Raw genomic sequence first — 17,599 nt, forward strand, 5'->3', positions numbered from 1 at the left:
ATCTCATTCGCATTCTGAACACCTGTAAACAGACTTTGATGTGTAAATCTGTCCACTTGATTTAAAACCCCACTGCTTGAGCTTAATGGATTTAGAGTTTCTGACTCTGGCGGCAAATGGATTCAGGATCCGTGTGCCAGGATGAGTCAGACTGCCCTCAGGAAAATTGGCAATATCCATTTGAGCAATTACACTAACACAGTGGAATGAAACACGCCTCTGATTAATTTCAGTTGAACAGTTGAGCGTTAAAAGGAAAAACAAGTGAGAGAACTCCACCCGATCGCTGACTCACCTGAGCTACTGTTCTTCCACTGGGAGGAAATGCAAACGGCGAGAGAGTCAAATCCAACACAGACGCAACAGCTACAGGAGAAATATCATCTCTGCAACCTGCTGCTGACTTCAACCACTAAAAGTTTTTTTTAGACAACAACTCAGACTAAATTATTTATAAGAAAGGACGTGTTGGTGAGTTTTATGCTCTGCTAAAAGGAAAATGGCCTCTAGGTCAGAGAAGGATCTGTCGTGTCCTTACTGCCACGACATCTTTAAAGACCCTGTTCTTCTGTCGTGTAGCCACAGCTTGTGTAAATCCTGCCTTCGAACATGGTGGAGAAAGAAACAAACACGTCAGTGTCCTGTTTGTAAGAGGGTGTCTTCAATGAAACACCCACCCTGCAACTTGGTGTTAAAGAACCTGTGTGAGGCTTTTACACTGGAGAGAGATCAGAGAGCACCACCGGGGTCTAAGGATCTCTGCAGCCTGCACTCTGAAAAGCTCAAACTCTTCTGTCTGGATCATCAGGAGCCAGCGTGTGTCGTCTGTCGAGATTCAGAAAAACACATCGACCACAAGTTCAGGCCCATTGATGAAGTTGCAGAGCATCACAGAGAGCAGCTGCAGAAGTCGCTGCAGCCTTTACAGGAAAAACTGAAGCTCTTCGAACAGGCTATGGGAAACTGGGATCAAACGTCAGAACACATTAAGGTCCAGGTCCAACACACAAAGAAGCAGATTAAGAAGCAGTTTAAGAAGCTGCACCGGTTTTTAGAAAAAGAAGAGGAGGCCAGGATCGCCGCCCTGAGGTCAGAGGAGAAGCACAAACAAAAGGCGGTGAAGGGTGAAGGAGAAAGTAGAGGCTCTGAGCAGAGACATAGAAGCTCTTTCAGACACAATCAGAGCCACAGAGGACGAACTGAGAGCTGAAGACGTCTTATTTCTGCAGAACTACCAGTCTGCAGTGGAAAGAGTCCAGCAGCGACCCCAGCTGGGCGACCCAGACCTGCTCTCTGGACCTCTGATAGATGTGGCCAAACATGTGGGCAACCTGAGCTTCAGCATCTGGAAAGAGATGAAGGAGGTGGTCTCTTACAGTCCTGTGATTCTGGATCCAAACACGGCCAATCCAGGACTCACCGTGTCTGAGGTGAGACGAGGAAAGACCCAGAACCTCCTTTCTGGATTGTCTGTCCAGAAAGGTTTGACAGCTCTTGCATCGTACTGAGCTCTGAGGGCTTCGACTCAGGGATTCACGGCTGGGATGTCGATGTTGGTGATGGTGCTCAGTGGACGCTGGGTGTGGCACTAGAGTCCGTCCAAAGGAAAGGCCATTTAGACTTACGACCCGGATTCTGGTTCTGTTTAGGTTTATATAAAGGGGAATACAAAGCCTTCTCCCCATCAGATCCAGTCTCTGTTGTTCCGGTGAGGAAGACGCTCAGGAGGATCAGAGTCTGTTTGGACTGTCAGGGAGGACGTCTGTCTTTCTATGATCCAGACGCACATGTTCACACGTTCTCAGGCAGCTTCACCAGGAAGCTTTTTCTATTTCTAGGCACGAAAGATGAAGCTCCAATTAAAATATTACCAAATATAATATCAATCCGAAACACCAACACACATAACAATGACTTAAGTGGTTGTTTAAAATCTGATAAAGACGCTTAAATTTGAGGAAGAATCAGGATGTAAAGAAAAATGAGGAGGTCCTGTTGTTTTTTTATTATTATTTTTGTCTCTATAGGATTATTGTGTCATTTTCTTTTCATCATCTTGAATTTGATTTCCTAACTATTATTTCATGTTGTTCTAAAACAGTGTTTCTAATAAAACAAGTAAAATCCTGATGTTTTTTGTGTCCTAACTAAATATTTAGTTTCATTTACTGAAGCTAAACTGCAGGAAATAAACAGATGAGTAATTTTATTTAAATGCTTGAACACTCAAATAATCTTTTATTTGAACTTCATTAAGCAAATTAAATTCCATTTCAAGATAAAGGCAAATATAGTGGAGATACGTACACATCTGGACAGAAGAGCATATGTCAAACTGTGCACATTAAATAGTCGTTCAGTCAGTACAGTCGGTACAGTATCTAGTAGAACGTATTAAAGTATGATGATACTTTAATATTAAAGTATGATGATACTTTAATATACTTGTTAAAATCGGACAGAAAGTTCTGGCTTTTCATTCAGTGACGTCATCCTGAGAGAAAAGGAGTAAAAGACTAAGAACGAAGGGATGAGAAGGCAACGCAGGTCTTTTTCATGGGATTAGTTGACAATAGATCTAAACCCAAAAGCGCTGACTAATAAATATCTTACTGATATTAAATACATCAGCTGTAGCTTATATATTTAGACTGTAGAGTGTGTAAAATAAGTCATAACGTTGATTCTTCTTTTTATCTTTCATTAGAAGAAGAAATTCATTTCTTGGTCTCAAATTATGTCATTTAAAATAGTTAGTTGTGAATAGTTGTGAAGCTGCAGCTAGTTACACACTTACACAGTTACAGAGAATCTACAGAAGATGAAATGTTTGATAAATAAATTGTAAATAAATTGCAGAATAACTAGTTGGTGATGTCTGGTGTGGGGGTTTTTGGTCACTTTACTGTCTCAGTTTTTAGTTTTGAGATTAAATAATTGTTATTTCAGCTGCTGCAGCAAAGCTGGATGTAAGTGATAAAACCAGATGAAGTAGGTCCATCAGTGGAAGGAGAAGCCAGATGCCGGCATACTGCCACACCACTGGCTGATGAACTTGAGGACGTCCTGACACTCGGGACTGTGACTGGTCTGCAGAGGAGGAGAAACACAAACAACTTGTTAATAACAATTTTTATACATATTTGATTTGACATTTTATTTCATTTTAAAAAGGAGAAAAAGTGAAAGATTATTTAGGATTAATTATTTGCAGATTTGAAAAGAGAAGATTTTCTGCGCTTCTCTGGATTTTTGGACTTCACTGTTCAAACAAGACATCTGAAGACGTCCCCTTCATCCAAGCACTGTGTCGCGTCTCACCTTTGTAGCCATGAGGAATTTGTTCCAGTCTTCCTTGTTTGCTGCTTTGCCCACAGACGGAAAGTCGATCTTATTCCTCAGCACAGGGTAGCCTGTAACACCACCATTTAGATGTTTTTAAACTGAAACCTTCATATTAACCTTGTTTTCCATCCACTTAAACCGAACAGTCTGAATAAAACAGCAGCCGAACAACTCTACAACACTACCTGTGAAGAACAAGGGAGAAGTTACTTAATAGTATTTTTGTAATTTCTTGCAGATCTTTTACTTAAATCATGTTTTTCTTTATTATTTTCCAGATGCATCACACAGATGTGAGTGTGAGTCTGTGTGTGTGTGTGTGTGTGTGTGTGTTACCGGTGAGGAGACAGGGCAGTGAACGTAGACCGGTGTTCGTTGCCACCAATGAAGCTTCGTACGAGTTCCTCTCGTCACGTGGTAGAACCTGCTCCAGCCGATGGTCCATAGACACCATCAGCACCCAGTCACGGATCTGCTCCCGCTGACTGTCCTGTAACAAACAAACACACACACACACACACACACACACATCTCAATTAGAATATAATTTATTATTTAAATTTATATAATAATATAATATAGATATATATTTAATAGAAGGAACTGGGTGGAATTTATAAATATAATATAAATAAAATAAAACTGCGGTTCCCACAGTGTCTGAACACAATGTGTCCTGATGTGTGTTCTGATGTGTGTGTGGTGCAGTCGACTTACAGTGACGCAGAGTTTATTGGGAACGGGAACCTCAAAGGGAATGTCTGTGTCCAGGAAGTCTGAGTGGTCCAGAGCATCCAGGGTCCCCTCGTCAACGGCCTGGTGACACAAATCAGCGAAAAGACTAATGACGATTCATTTATTTAACTTACACCTAAATGTTATTGAATGGTTTTCTGTAAAACATAAAGAAAGATCGAAAGTTTGAAAGTACAGAGAATTATAAAAGAATAAAAATCTTCTTCTAGGTATAGATTACTATAGTATTAGATTAGTATGGTATTAGATTAGTATAGTATTAGATTAGTATATTATTAGATTAGTATAGTATTAGATTAGTACAGTTTTCATACTCACGTCACACAGGTCCAGGAAGTGATTGAGGAAGATGAAGGCCATGTTCTCCCAACCCACAGCCTGCAAGGATGATGAAACATTTATATGAGTAGTATATGAGCTTCAGACTTTCAGAACAGACCGATACAGAGTATAATCATAGGTTAGTGTGTGGTGAAAGTCTCATACACACAAAGAAACACCAAAATGGTTCATTAATAATTTCAGAGTATAATCAGGGTATTTCATCAGAATGAACTGGAAACAGAGGAACACTGTGAGTAGTGGACCCATCTTACAGGCCAAACCCACCTTGCAGGCCTGACCGGCCTCGTAGAAAGCCTTGTCTGCTGGAATGAGTTCTGTGTGACGCAGCAGAGACACCGAGAGCTTGGTTGCTACAGTTATCTGGAAACAGCAGAGAGAAGGTTTTTAAAACTAGTAATAAAATAAACAACCATCAATGATCAATGATCAAGTATCATCTCAGTGTGATCTCTGATATGTTTCAGTATTTTTCTGTATCTGTTCAGTTTTTTATTTCTAATTATCTGACAGATTCTTAAACAAAGGACGTGTTAAAATATGCAGCAAATATGACGCTCAGCTACAGAACAACAGTAACGGATAGAGTGATGCATCAATCCTTGTAAAGTCTGAATAGAAGAGGGCGTAAATAAGGAACACCTTAAATAAATATAAATAAAACACAGTTAAATATCATTTTTTGTGAATGATTATGGAAGAACATGACTTTTAAGATCAAATGTAACAATGCATACGTGAACTAGGCCCCGTTTAAATATCAATATGATTATTATGTCTTTCGTGTACCAGCTGCTCGACTCCTCTCGCAGCAGAGCGCGTGGCGTAGTAGTGAGAGATCAACAGCATCTGTTCAAAGTCTTCATGAGCAGGTGAGTTGGCCTCGGCTGACTTGGACATATTCTCACTCTGAAAACACATCAACACAAAACAGGGATTTTTATCAGTTTAGACAGAGGTGAAGTCAACCAAGACTGCAAGTAAACAAAGAGCCTCCAGAGTTGGTTGTTGATTCACCAGCTGCAGCAGGAAGTTGCGGAGGTCGGCCCACATGCGGTAAGACTCTGGTCCATCGGTGTTAGGGAGGTTAATCACATCCAGGAACAGGCGTTTGTAGATGTTGAAGTTCTGAGAGTAAAAGAAAACGTGAAATACATTTGTTGACTATACCTTTCATGGATGAAAAAGAAGGAATAGAGCAGTGTACAAAAGACACCCGCACATTTATGGAAAGGTTGTAGCTGTAAAGAGACAGATTTGCTTCCAGAAACACGGATACGACTTGTTTTCTGCCATATTTTCTACATCAGAACGAAACAGAGCTTGTTGAGCAGCAGCTTCAGAAGAATCCTTCCAAGTGAAGTAACAACAAAGCACCAACAACAGAGAACATATGTTAAATGTTGTTGGTTTTTATTTTACAACTTAACGTGTTGGTTGATTAAGTAACTTCAGCTGCAGTTTATGTTTATGTTTTCCCACAATTTCAACTTCAGTGGCCGTAAGAGGCGTTTGGGAAACTAGGCTGAGACGTGCTGAGGCACTCGAGGGAATCAGGCCGACCTGGAGTCTGAAGGAGAATGAAAGTAGTTTTCCAGTAGTACAGTTTGTGTACCTGAGGGTTAGGTGGTACTCCGTGTTGTATGTAGAGCTGCAGAGCCTTCAGGGCGTCGTCCTCCTTGATGAGATGTGTAGCGTACAGGGCCACATATTTGTGGAGGATTTTAAAGTTCTGACAAAACACAACACAGAGGTGATGACGACGACAAACCAACATAAACAACTACGAAGGAGTGACTTTCCTGACACACGTCACCTGAACCGGTTTCTTGTGTTTTCTCTTTTTTACCTGTTTAGACGCCGTTTCCAGACATTTCTCCCACTGGCCCCTTTCTGCGTACATGTCCAGAGCTGCTATGACATCCACACCCACCAGCTGGACACATGCACAGACTTTCAGTTTTTCAAAGTATAGCATGAGGAAATGATCGTCATATTATAACGTGACTCTTGTTTGTTCATGTTTGTAAAGTAACATTTAGTAATTAAAACTTAAAGCTGAGAGTTTTCTCACATTGGCAAATCCTTTAAAGAGATCCCACTGAACTACACACAACAAACTATTGTTCTATCAACCCACAACCTCCTTCTATCAAATAAAAACAACGACTGGATGGATCTATCTCCCACGGTGAGCTTGATGGTGACATGTGAGGGTATATTCATACTTACTGAGTCCACTTTGCCTTGATTCTTCAGATGCTCTTTGTACTTCTGGTCCACATAGTTTTCATACCTGCCCAAGATCAGAAGATATTAAACTACAACCAATGTGAATTAGTCTGGAAACAATTCACTGTGATTTTCTGAGAAACACAGCAGAGAAATGAAGCAGTTCAGCTAATAAAAGAGGCTGATTAGTTTATAATTTAGTCTATAATATCTATGGTAAAGCTACATGTTTGTGTTTGTTCACTATGTGTGATGGTGGCTTTAAACCTGGGCTCCAGCTCCTTAGCGACTCTCTTGGCTTTGTTCCACTCCTCGCCCTCGATAAAGACGTCGATTGCCTCTTTGATCAGGTCCATGTTTAAGTAGAGCTCGGCAGCCTTCAGCGTGTAACCACAAATACAACAGGAGAAAAATCAAGTGATTTAAAACTGTATATAAGAAAAACAAACAACAGGTGAAAACTCGGATGCTTGTGTTCACTCACAGCGTTGTACTTCCTCAGGTGGGTGAGGCGTGGTCCGACCACTTGAATCACCTCCACAGCTCGATCTCCACTCAGGAACTTGATGGAAAGTTCTGCTGCCTGTGAAATCACAGCACACATAAAAAAACTTATTCGTAACGTAAAGGTTCACTTTGTATACATTTCATGAATAATGGTTCATTTTCAGCCCTAATGAAAAAAAGAAACTAGTCAAAGTTAACTTTATGTGTGTTAATTAGAAGAGTTAGGACTTTTACCTTCATCCAGCACTTCTCCATCAGGGCCGTGTTGGAGTCGTCCTTCACCTTCAGGTAACACTCCACAGCCCGTGAATATTCCCCCGACTGTTCCCATTCCCGGGCCTGTTCCAGCAGACCCTCCACACCTCTGAGACACACACACACACACACACACACACACACACACACACACACACACACACACACACACACACACACACACACACACACACACACACACACACACACACACAGTCACATTTCATTTGGGAGCCATTTTAAATTAGCACAATCTCAACACAAAGAACTATTGAACACATTGTAATAATTAAATTCTATTCAGTTAAGTAAAATTTCACTAGTTTACGTCTATTCAATTATGAACTTAATAGAAATTAATTAAGCACAAAAACTGTAATGTGCAAATTAATTTATTTGTCCTCTTTCATACTAAATTATTCTTATTGTCTTTTTAACTAATATTTCCAGTCCAGCAGTGAACGTGGAAACAAAATCCAAATCCAACTTTCTCTGTTTTTGTTCCATTTAAAGTGTTTTTTCAAACAAACTTTGCACATGATGAGCAGGAATCATGTTCACAGTTGAACCTTTTTACTCAGGATGTTAATTCTCCACCTGATTCCTGTTCTTGATTCTGTCCTTTTTAAATTCAAATCACAGACATCCTTGAGCTGAGAAGGAATTCTCTATTAACAAACTAAACTTCGATCACAGCTCGTGGATTCCCACAAAAGATGGGAAGCCTTGCGCTTTGCTGGAGCCCGAGTTGTAAACTCTGCAGGAATATTTCCGAGTTTTCTCACTTTAACCCTCTTCCACATTCGTCTCCACTGGTAACTTTTGATGTTTTCTCCCACAAGTCATTAAAGGAGGAGAAGCGATGGGAGGATGATAAGAGCTGCATGCTGCTGGTTTGCCAGATAACAAGCTATTCCTTGTTGGGAGTTTCAGTTTTGGAGAACACATGAGATGTGTTTTAATAAAGCATCAAACTGAGTCTGTGCATAAATTATACTGGCGGTTGAGTGGGGAGACGGTAAAATGTTCAGAGAGGATGTTTTTGGTTTTCTTCTGGAAGGATTGAGGCATTTCTTAAGAACATAAGTAAACAAAATAATGTCCTACAAAAAGCAAATTTCGGATCAGTAATTATTAAAATCAGGCTTTTTGGCATCTGCTCTGTAAGATATAGCTCTAGTAGGATGGAACTCACCATTTCATGTCTTTCTACACTGAAATAAAACAAGTGATCCTTAAAAGACAGGCCTTTTGATTTGTTTTAGTTTGTAATCTCACCGGATTCCCTTCTTGGAGGTCTCCTTCTCATACTCCTCTTGAAGCATAGAGAGCTTGTTGGGGAGATACTCCTTACAGATACGCATGGCATCGCTCCACATGTCCGCATCCTGATGAAACACAGCACATTAAGACAACCTCCTTTGGTAAAAGGTCAGTAAAATAAAGATTCTACATTCAACTTGTTTTTTCTAAAGCCAGTTTGGCTCTTGTAGTAACCTTGTAATATTTAACGGCCAGTTCGGGTCTCTGGGCTCGGAGCAGGAAGGCTTCAGCCTTCTGGAAATCTTTCTGTTCAAAGCAGAACTTGGCTTGGCCGACCAGAACCTCAGACACACTCTCTGGATCGTGGCCCTCAGCCACCCGCTGTGCATTGGCCCAGTCCTTGTTGTGGACATACCTGGAAGAGTTCACACACAAAACAAAACCTAAAGTTTACTTTTTTAGGATGAGTGAAAATCCTATGTCCCAGGAAGGAGGCGAACATTTGTTTTGTTTATAGATTGTACGTGTTAAAAAACAAAGTCAGGTTAGTAGCTGACAGAAATAACCTTAAAATAGGTAAATATGATACATGGTACTAGGTGGGTTTGTGTTGTGTGTCTTTTTTTGTATGTTTTTGGTCTCTATCAAATCCTGATATAAATATGACTGTTTATCTGCTAAATGCTCCTCGATGTTCACAAGCTAGTTGCTAACTGTGTATGTCTGTTTGGTGCTGAACACAGGTGCCTGCTGTGGCAGAAAGTGGTGCTGAATTTGTGGACGAGTCAGGAACAGTGAGATGAAACTCATTGTCACGGCTGCAAAGCCAAGAGGAGCTGCAGATTCAGGTGATAATTCTGTGTACATGGCAAAAAGAGAAGAGAAGGAGGCCTTGTGCTCACTGTGTCACACTTGCAATGGATCAATAAAACCCTTGAGGTGCTCTTGAAGAAAAACCAAAGATGATTGTAGAAACAAAAAAAGTCTTCAGGCACTCTCAGACACAGCAGCATGTTACGTCATATCAAAAGCCTGTATTCAAATGTGCAAACTGGTTTTGACCCATTAGGGTGGAAACAGTAAATTAGTCTTTTTAACCTCACATTTCCCCCTTTTGGTGGCAAATACAGTAACTGTGTGTCACTGAATCACCTCCTGATTAGGTGACGGAAACACTGAGCTAAATGTGTCCAGTACTCACATGAAAACAGCTTCTTTGGGTTTTCCTGCTTTGATGAACTCAACCTCTGCCTCAGGAAACTTTCCCTGGAAAAGGAAACGGCAGTTTGATTCAGGACTAACACTTAGTGTACTTGTCATGCAGCAAAATAATTATTATGCTATCAAATGTATTAATAATGTTAATTGTTGTAGACACAGACATAAAAACTACAAACTACTGCTTTGGTAAATTGAAGATTAGGAGGCTGGAGGTTAAATTAATGCTGATGTGTTATTTCTGCTGTGGTTTCACCGGCACACACAGTGGGTTTGTAGCAGGCATTAATGTGCTTTTTGAGATGATGTGGTTTGTGGATATTAGATAAATAATCACAGTGGTTTTCAGTAATGCATATTATACAGAGGTATGGAGAGTTACTGCAATGAGCAGCACAGTGGTGGATTTACCTCATCTTCCAGGTATATGGCATGTTTGAGATGGATGTCAGGTATCTTCTCCTTACATGCAAGGCGGGCCAAGTCAAAGGCAAAGTCAAATGAGCTGCAGACGAGAGATAGGGCATGAAATCGAACCAGATTTTACTGTACAATTATTTAATGTAAGATTTATACATATGTAAATGTATATCTTGTTTAAACAATTATTGTTTCAGACTCTGGAGATATATGTAAGTGAATATTAATGTGTGAACTGTGCTGAAGCTCACAAGTTATTTGAAGCAGAATCAATAGCGTATTCCAGGAGACCAAACTTATTGAGAAGCCTGACAGCAGCCTCTCCTCCCAGACTCCTAGCCCACAGGTAGGCCACCTGCTTCTGTGCACCAGCACCTCCATTACTCTTAGCCACCTGACACAGACGATTATAAAAGAGGATTTAATAAACACTTCTTTTGATAACTGATTATCTATTAAAGCAAATCTATTAAAATATACAATTAAAAATTACCAAGCTCTACAACAAGCAAGCTAACAAAACAAATGTGACTATGTGTACCCTGTATGCATCCTCCCACATATCATTGACTCTATACATGTGGACGGCAGCCTTCCATTCTTCAGCCTCCATGAAGTGGTACTCTGCCTCTGAGAACCTGGATTCAGCCTCCAGCTCCTGCAGGAGACACACCATCCCATGCATATCAACATACCATACACCAGGCCTGTAAAGCTCCTAACTGTGATATCAGCATTGGTGTTGAAACTCCATTATCAGGCATTTGCTACAGTAGAGTTGATCACAGCGTGCTATACCTTGGCCAGGTGGAGGTGGGTCTCAGTCAGCAGGTCGGGGTGATGTTTGGCCACCAGGCGAATAACATCATCAAACATACGGTTCTTCTTGTACATGGTGATGGCGAGGTCAGGCTGCTTCACTGTGGCAAACAGCCTGTATGCACACACACACACACACACAGTCAGGTCAGTGGATGAAATGTTAAATAGAGAATTTTAAAAGACGCCTGAAGTTCCAACCTGCATTAGCTTCAGTCTAAAAATAATAAATAATAAAAAAGGGGTCTGAAATTAACAGTCAGACACTGTTTCTATTATTTCTCTTGCTGTAACCGAGGTCAGAGATAACTTCAAACATAGTTCTGTTAGTCTCTCTCGCTTCATTTTCATGCTTCCAGCAGCCAATGATGAAAGAAACTGCTATAAATAAAGTGATCTGCATTTACCTCTCAGCCTCTTTGAACTTGCCGTCTCTCTCCAGCTCCTGAGCTCTGCTGATGTACAGAGCCATAACTTCCTCCTCTGTCATACACTTCACTGCCAACTGTAGGCAAAGTGCATCAAACAGCCATTGCATTATTAAAACTATTCAAATGTTTTGTTTAGCACAATTGAATAAATGTACATGTCGTTATTAGAGCTGATTTACTGGAGAATACACATACATTCATGTATTTTATAAATGGTTGTTGTAGAAGGTTAATAAGGGCAGAAGAATACATCTCGATGTTTGTATGTGTTCATACTGACCTTGTGAGCCTCCTCCCAACGTCCTGCTGCGGTGTACATGTCTATGGCATCTTTAATGTGGCCTCCTTTTACAAACAGCTGCTCTGCCACCTACAGGTGAGAATCACACAAAAATACAGAACATACACAAAGAAAATATAGAATAAGATATGAAAATCCCAAACTAGAACTCTAAAACAGCTTATCTTATTAGATATATGCGCAGCTGAAAATAAAAACACTGTCACTGTACATCACTATTATACTGAAACAGCATTTATGGAGGGTAAACGTACAGTAGGCATAAGCACTTATGAAACAAATTGAAGAATAACTATCTGTGCTACAACGTGAAGGGGAGGGTGATTTGTTCCCACATTATGTAACAGCTGTGTGAAGGTAACAGGAAGCATCCAACACTTAAATGTGAATAGATTAGAACAGATAGCGACATAAAGGCTAAACTTACCGAATCAGTTATAACACTGGCATCAAACAAACGTGTGAGCTGGTGGTCGGTTGGTTCTGATTAAAAAACGTTTAGTCATTGTTTTTGCTGCATAACTTTTCTATAGAAAACACAGGTGTTTGCTTGCTTCATTGTTTTAGTTTGAACTGAATTTCACTTTCCTGCAACTTCCACAAGTTGGAGAGCAAAGAGCTTGTTATCTTAATTACTTTCTGTGAATATGCCCATAGAGCAAACAGACTGAAATAGCCTGCTATTTTCAGAGGCTGGCAGTCTGTGGAGGCTGTTTGGCTCAGCTGAGCTCATCAGAATAAGCACAGCACACTGCGTTTCACCATCCTCTCTTTTTCTTTTTCTTTGTATCTATACCAGATTTCTCTTTCTCTGTTCTCATTTTAACAGACATGCATTTATGGTATTTAGGCAACTATTAAAACTAATGTTACAACCATCAAACTTGTCATCTTTGCATCTCTTGATCAAACAGCACGCTGCTCCACAGAAACTGCACTAAAGTCGATTTAGTGCTCTGACACTTGAATATGTTCAGGGGTTGTGTGTCTATGTGTGTCATGGGTGACTGTGCACATCCTTGACACATGTAGAAACTCGTTGCCAGTGGCAAAATGTCACTACTTACTTTGTGCCTCTGGCTGTATCCTGTGTGGTAATCAGGGTGGAAAGTCAGAAGGCAAATGCAGCAGCATATAGGACACATAGCACATAGAGTAGTCAGAGCTTTTATTTAAAATAATTTGGTGCTGCTGCTGTTAGATGTTAATGTGAGGATCAGAAAGAGTGAATTGAAACACTAAAGTTAAGAATTAAAACAAAACAAAACAATGAGCTCAAAGACACTAAAATAATCGCTGCAGCTCTGAAAAACTGAGGAGTAAGTTAATCATTGTCTGTTTGTAGGTTTCTCACTGTGAACAACACCTTTCACGTTAATGGACTGTTAACGTGAAAATATTGTTTAGCCCAGCTTTTTCAACTAATGTTTATGTTTACATACGCTTAGTGAAGCCTCCTACGCTCATTATACAGCGTCTCCATCGCCAAATAACACACACACACACACACACACACACACACACACACACACACACACACCACCTTTAACCTTCTTTGCCACCTTGCTCCTTCACTCTCACCTCATAGTCCTGCATGGAGGCATAGTACTGAGCTATCTTCACGTAGTATTTCCCAGCTGATGGATCCTCTTGTAGCTCTAGGATGTGGACAGCTTTCTTCCACTGACGAGCTGCGATCGCAGCTTCGATAGCTTTAAGGGAGCAGCTGAGAAGAAGACAATTTAGAAAATATGAATTTTGCATATGCTTGTGTGCAACTTTAGCACGTAGCAAATTTAGGTAATGACTGGACAAAATGGACTTATGGTGAAATTAAAGTTAATTATTTGGTTAATATTGTTGTACAGTAACTTTACTTTACTGGCAGTAGCAATTACAAGCAGCACTTTTGTTTGTGTGGAGAGATTTAGCAGTCCAAATTCAGTTTCAGAGGATTTTTCAGTTTGGACAGAATAAAAATCTGGGCGCTGATTACCTGTCTTTATTTGGTATCTTTTGAACATTAATATAACCATATTTACAGATATGTTTTCTCATCCCTCTACTATGGTGCTGGTGATGATTTAAGGAATTGTTGGCCATCTCTGCTGGATTGTTTTTTTATGTGTCATCTTTCCTCCTCTCCATCTGTCCATATCTTTGTCTCCTCACTCCTCTCTTCCCATCTTTCCTCTACACTGCATACCCTGCTTCAATAAAGTGGTTGATGGCGGCGTCCATCTGTTTCTGCTGGACGAGGTAGTCTCCCCATGCCTCCTCCAGTTTCACTACCTCGGCAGGGAAGGCAAGGCGAGCCAGCTCCACCGCTACAGGAAACAGGAAGGAGAAACTTTCGGATACAGATACAGTCAACTTAAGAATACACATGCAACAAGGTACCCAAGATTAGAACCTTAAGTCCTTCATCGCTTCAAAAGTAAAACAAATCGGAAGTTGTGAAACTGTTGAATTACCTTTCCTAAAGGCTCCTCCTTTGCAGTAGCACTCCAAAGCTCTTTGGTTGTTTCTGATCTTTTCATACAGATCTCCTGCCTGTTCAGAAGACACAGAGATGTGTCCATTTAACAAAACAATATATATTCTTTACAAACGGAGGAAATCAAATACCGACTGAATTCCCTGAAATGGTCTACCGTTGACAGGAATGTGCTCTACATTTAGGCAGATACTAACAGTGCACATAAAAGAAATCTGTTTCACAAAATACAACTTTTAAATGATTAATTATTTTATTTCTAAATAAAAAGGTTTACTAACACCTAAATACCTGAACTTAATACCTAGTTCAGGTCTGGAGTTAGGACACTGCTAAACCGGGATCATTGTCTTGCTGCAGATCATTAAGGTGTATTATAGCAGAATTCAACTCTATAAAGATTTCTTGTTCCCAGTTTGGTGGAGATGAACATGACTGGTCATAGAGCCCTGCCTACAACCTTATCAACCTTATAAGATGAGCTGAAACTCTGTGAGACAGAACATATCCCAGCATTAGGTGTTAAACCTCTGTTATTCTCTTATGTCTGAATTTGGGAAACGTTTGGAGGTTTATTATAGCAGCATATTAGTGCCCATAGTTTGGGGGTGACATGTTCAACTTTCACAGATGGATGTAATGTTCTAGTGTCTACACACCTATGATCATGCAGCATATTTTTAATTAAATAACGTGCATGTATTTGTTGCTTGGAACTATTTGTAATGGACTGGTGTCCATCATCGTTAGGCTGTGTAGCAGGCAAACAGAACTATAATTAACTTAGATATGGCTGTGTAGACCACACCTGGCAATTAATATATAATATGATATATAATACTATTGAACAGAGGAGTACATTAAGGGTCTCTGAAGCAGAGAAAATGCCTGAAACTCCAGTGTCCTTTGTAAGACAACCTTTTAATTTTTTCCCTATTCTGTACCTCCTCAGTGATTCCTCTTCATCCTCATTTCAACTTGTCCAACTCTTTCAGTCTCTATATTACTATTCCTTTTAGCAGGATGCTTGACCCAGAAAAACAGCTTCATTAAGATGGGTTTCAGGGGAGAGGAATGTTTTCTTGTTCAGTGCCTTAAATGCTAATTCGGTGGCTTTTTGCAACCTGTCAACAACAAAATGGGAAAAATACGTGATCCTTGCAAGAAAACAAAACTATACTGAATGCCAGCAGGGCATATTGGTTTACTTAAGTTAAAATAATGCATTACTAGTATTCATATCAGCCTTCAAACACCTAAACTGATGAAACTGTACACCATCAGGATGCCACAACAGATTTTGCTCTGAGGTTTTGTTCTCTCTTTCCAAGCCTTGTTCTCACCTGTTACATAAACACAGATGGCTATAAAAAAAGAACTCATACAAACAGCTACAGAAAAAGACACAAAGAAATAACAGACAGATGGCAGGAGACAAGAGTGTAAAACTGAAAAAAATAAAGAAAACTGTTGTTCCCTCTATTGATACTTCTCCACTAATGGCATCTGTTAGGAGAGGGGAATGACGATGAGGCAATGAGGGGAGGTAAAAAAAGTAGGAACAGAGCAGGAGATAGGAAATGTGTTACCAGTAAACATTCTAATAATAACTTTATTAAATTTATTTAATCCACTCACCCTCTCGTAAAACTCTCCCTTGATGAGACTGGTGGCGATGCGACTGACAATGTCACTGTTGCTGGTGATTTCCGGCCGGCTGATGGCCAGGCGGGCAGCTTTAGCTGGGAGCCCGGCCTTCAGGTAAAGGTTGATGGCACCCTGGTAGTCTCCCTCGCTCTCCTTCACTTCACCGGCCTTCTCATCCTGACCAGTCTCCGTCAACCAGTGGTAGTAGTTCCCACGCAGGGTGTCTAGCTTTGGGTGGCCCTAATATTGTTGTTCGGTAAGAGTGGAGATGGCATTTAGATTCTGACTATAATTGTTTGATGAAACAATAAAGAACAGATTAATTCATAATGAAAACAATCAGTAGATCTACCTCCAATGAAATCAGTCACTGATACACACTGCAACTTTATGAATGTTAAATAAAAAACAAATATTCATTAATGCTGAGCTGTTGACACATTTAAATTTCACAATAAGGTTTTAATGAAACATGAACACGATAACGGTATAATCAAGTCAGTAATTTATGTTTTGATTGCCTGAAGAAGAAAGATGCATGTATTATGGCTGATGTATAATCAGACTTGGTCTTGATGCTTTTGATGTCAAAGTTGTGCTCAGTTCCAACACCTGTATAAATTTAACTCACACTCAACTTGGAACAGAAGTGGATTAAACCAGCAGCCCTAAACCCTAATTATTGGTAATAATAATGACTATTGTTTTAACTATTGTCCTTGTATCAGCTGCGGTAATATCTCTAACGCACCTCTAACAACAGCAACAAAAGATCAACAACAACCAAACTCCCCTCAAGAAAAATGTGTAATAATGAATAATTTCAGTTTATTATTACCTTGGCTTCAGCTACAGCAATGCAATCATCCCACATGTGGAGCTCTTGGTACATCTCTATAGCTTCATCTATGGCATTCTGCAGAAAAGTTAGAAAACAAGAGATTAAACAAATGAGAAAATATGTATGTATATATATATATATATATATATATATATATATATATATATATATATATATATATATATATATATATATATATATATATATATATATATTAACAATGTAATAACATCAATAATATTGTTGTGTTTTTTCTAAGGTATAATCTCATGAGCTACCTACTCACAGTCAGATCTGACACAAATGTTTAGTTCATGCACTGTAAGATCAAGACATTTCTTAGAATCTTGTTGGTTAAAAACAAAAATTAAATGATATATTTTTAGTTTTAAATAAAATAAAAAAAGACATTTAGCCTCATTATGAGCTGATTTTTGGAAGCATCAGTTTGTTTGTCAAATCTGAATTAAAATTTATCAGTAATTATTTCCACATGCTAAAGGATGAAAAGGCTGATTTTATCTGCCATAAAGTGAACTAACAGTTCCACCGCTCCTTCAAGCATCAGTAACATACTTAACATGGCGGTTTCTGTCCTACCTGCTCCACGTAGTGCATCTCAGCCAGTTTGAAGTTTTTGTCAAGCATTGCCACTTGCGCTTGGACTTGGTAAAACACTGCCCCATCACCTCCCTAATGAGACGATACATTTAGATTAAAACATT

At 39.6% G+C, this 17,599-nt stretch overlaps 1 protein-coding gene and 1 pseudogene across 1 annotated transcript in view; one reads left to right on the forward strand and one right to left on the reverse strand.

The window, feature by feature from the left end:
* The first annotated feature begins 499 nt into the window (after nt 1-499).
* On the forward strand, nt 500-1,951 carry LOC113149634 (annotated as a pseudogene).
* A 320-nt stretch (nt 1,952-2,271) lies between these two features.
* Nucleotides 2,272-17,599, reverse strand: part of ift172 (intraflagellar transport 172) — a 28,468-nt gene continuing 13,140 nt past the window's right edge. Inside the window, exons 20-48 of the mRNA XM_026341986.1 lie at nt 17,475-17,567; nt 16,872-16,949; nt 16,025-16,273; nt 14,364-14,442; nt 14,096-14,216; nt 13,471-13,615; nt 11,869-11,958; nt 11,565-11,662; nt 11,137-11,272; nt 10,880-10,996; nt 10,590-10,732; nt 10,330-10,423; nt 9,902-9,966; nt 8,935-9,115; nt 8,716-8,825; nt 7,417-7,546; nt 7,160-7,258; nt 6,943-7,052; nt 6,676-6,739; nt 6,293-6,379; nt 6,059-6,175; nt 5,461-5,571; nt 5,233-5,352; nt 4,711-4,806; nt 4,420-4,479; nt 4,063-4,161; nt 3,682-3,835; nt 3,322-3,413; nt 2,272-3,090 (exon numbers count right to left, since the gene is read on the reverse strand). Coding sequence (XP_026197771.1) covers nt 3,001-3,090; nt 3,322-3,413; nt 3,682-3,835; nt 4,063-4,161; nt 4,420-4,479; nt 4,711-4,806; nt 5,233-5,352; nt 5,461-5,571; nt 6,059-6,175; nt 6,293-6,379; nt 6,676-6,739; nt 6,943-7,052; nt 7,160-7,258; nt 7,417-7,546; nt 8,716-8,825; nt 8,935-9,115; nt 9,902-9,966; nt 10,330-10,423; nt 10,590-10,732; nt 10,880-10,996; nt 11,137-11,272; nt 11,565-11,662; nt 11,869-11,958; nt 13,471-13,615; nt 14,096-14,216; nt 14,364-14,442; nt 16,025-16,273; nt 16,872-16,949; nt 17,475-17,567 — 3,228 coding nt within the window. The 3' untranslated portion in view covers nt 2,272-3,000. The remainder of the gene's footprint in view (nt 3,091-3,321; nt 3,414-3,681; nt 3,836-4,062; nt 4,162-4,419; nt 4,480-4,710; nt 4,807-5,232; nt 5,353-5,460; nt 5,572-6,058; nt 6,176-6,292; nt 6,380-6,675; nt 6,740-6,942; nt 7,053-7,159; nt 7,259-7,416; nt 7,547-8,715; nt 8,826-8,934; nt 9,116-9,901; nt 9,967-10,329; nt 10,424-10,589; nt 10,733-10,879; nt 10,997-11,136; nt 11,273-11,564; nt 11,663-11,868; nt 11,959-13,470; nt 13,616-14,095; nt 14,217-14,363; nt 14,443-16,024; nt 16,274-16,871; nt 16,950-17,474; nt 17,568-17,599) is intronic.

The sequence above is a fragment of the Anabas testudineus genome, chromosome 24 (assembly GCF_900324465.2).
Source record: "Anabas testudineus chromosome 24, fAnaTes1.2, whole genome shotgun sequence".
In the NCBI taxonomy this organism is placed as follows: domain Eukaryota; kingdom Metazoa; phylum Chordata; class Actinopteri; order Anabantiformes; family Anabantidae; genus Anabas; species Anabas testudineus.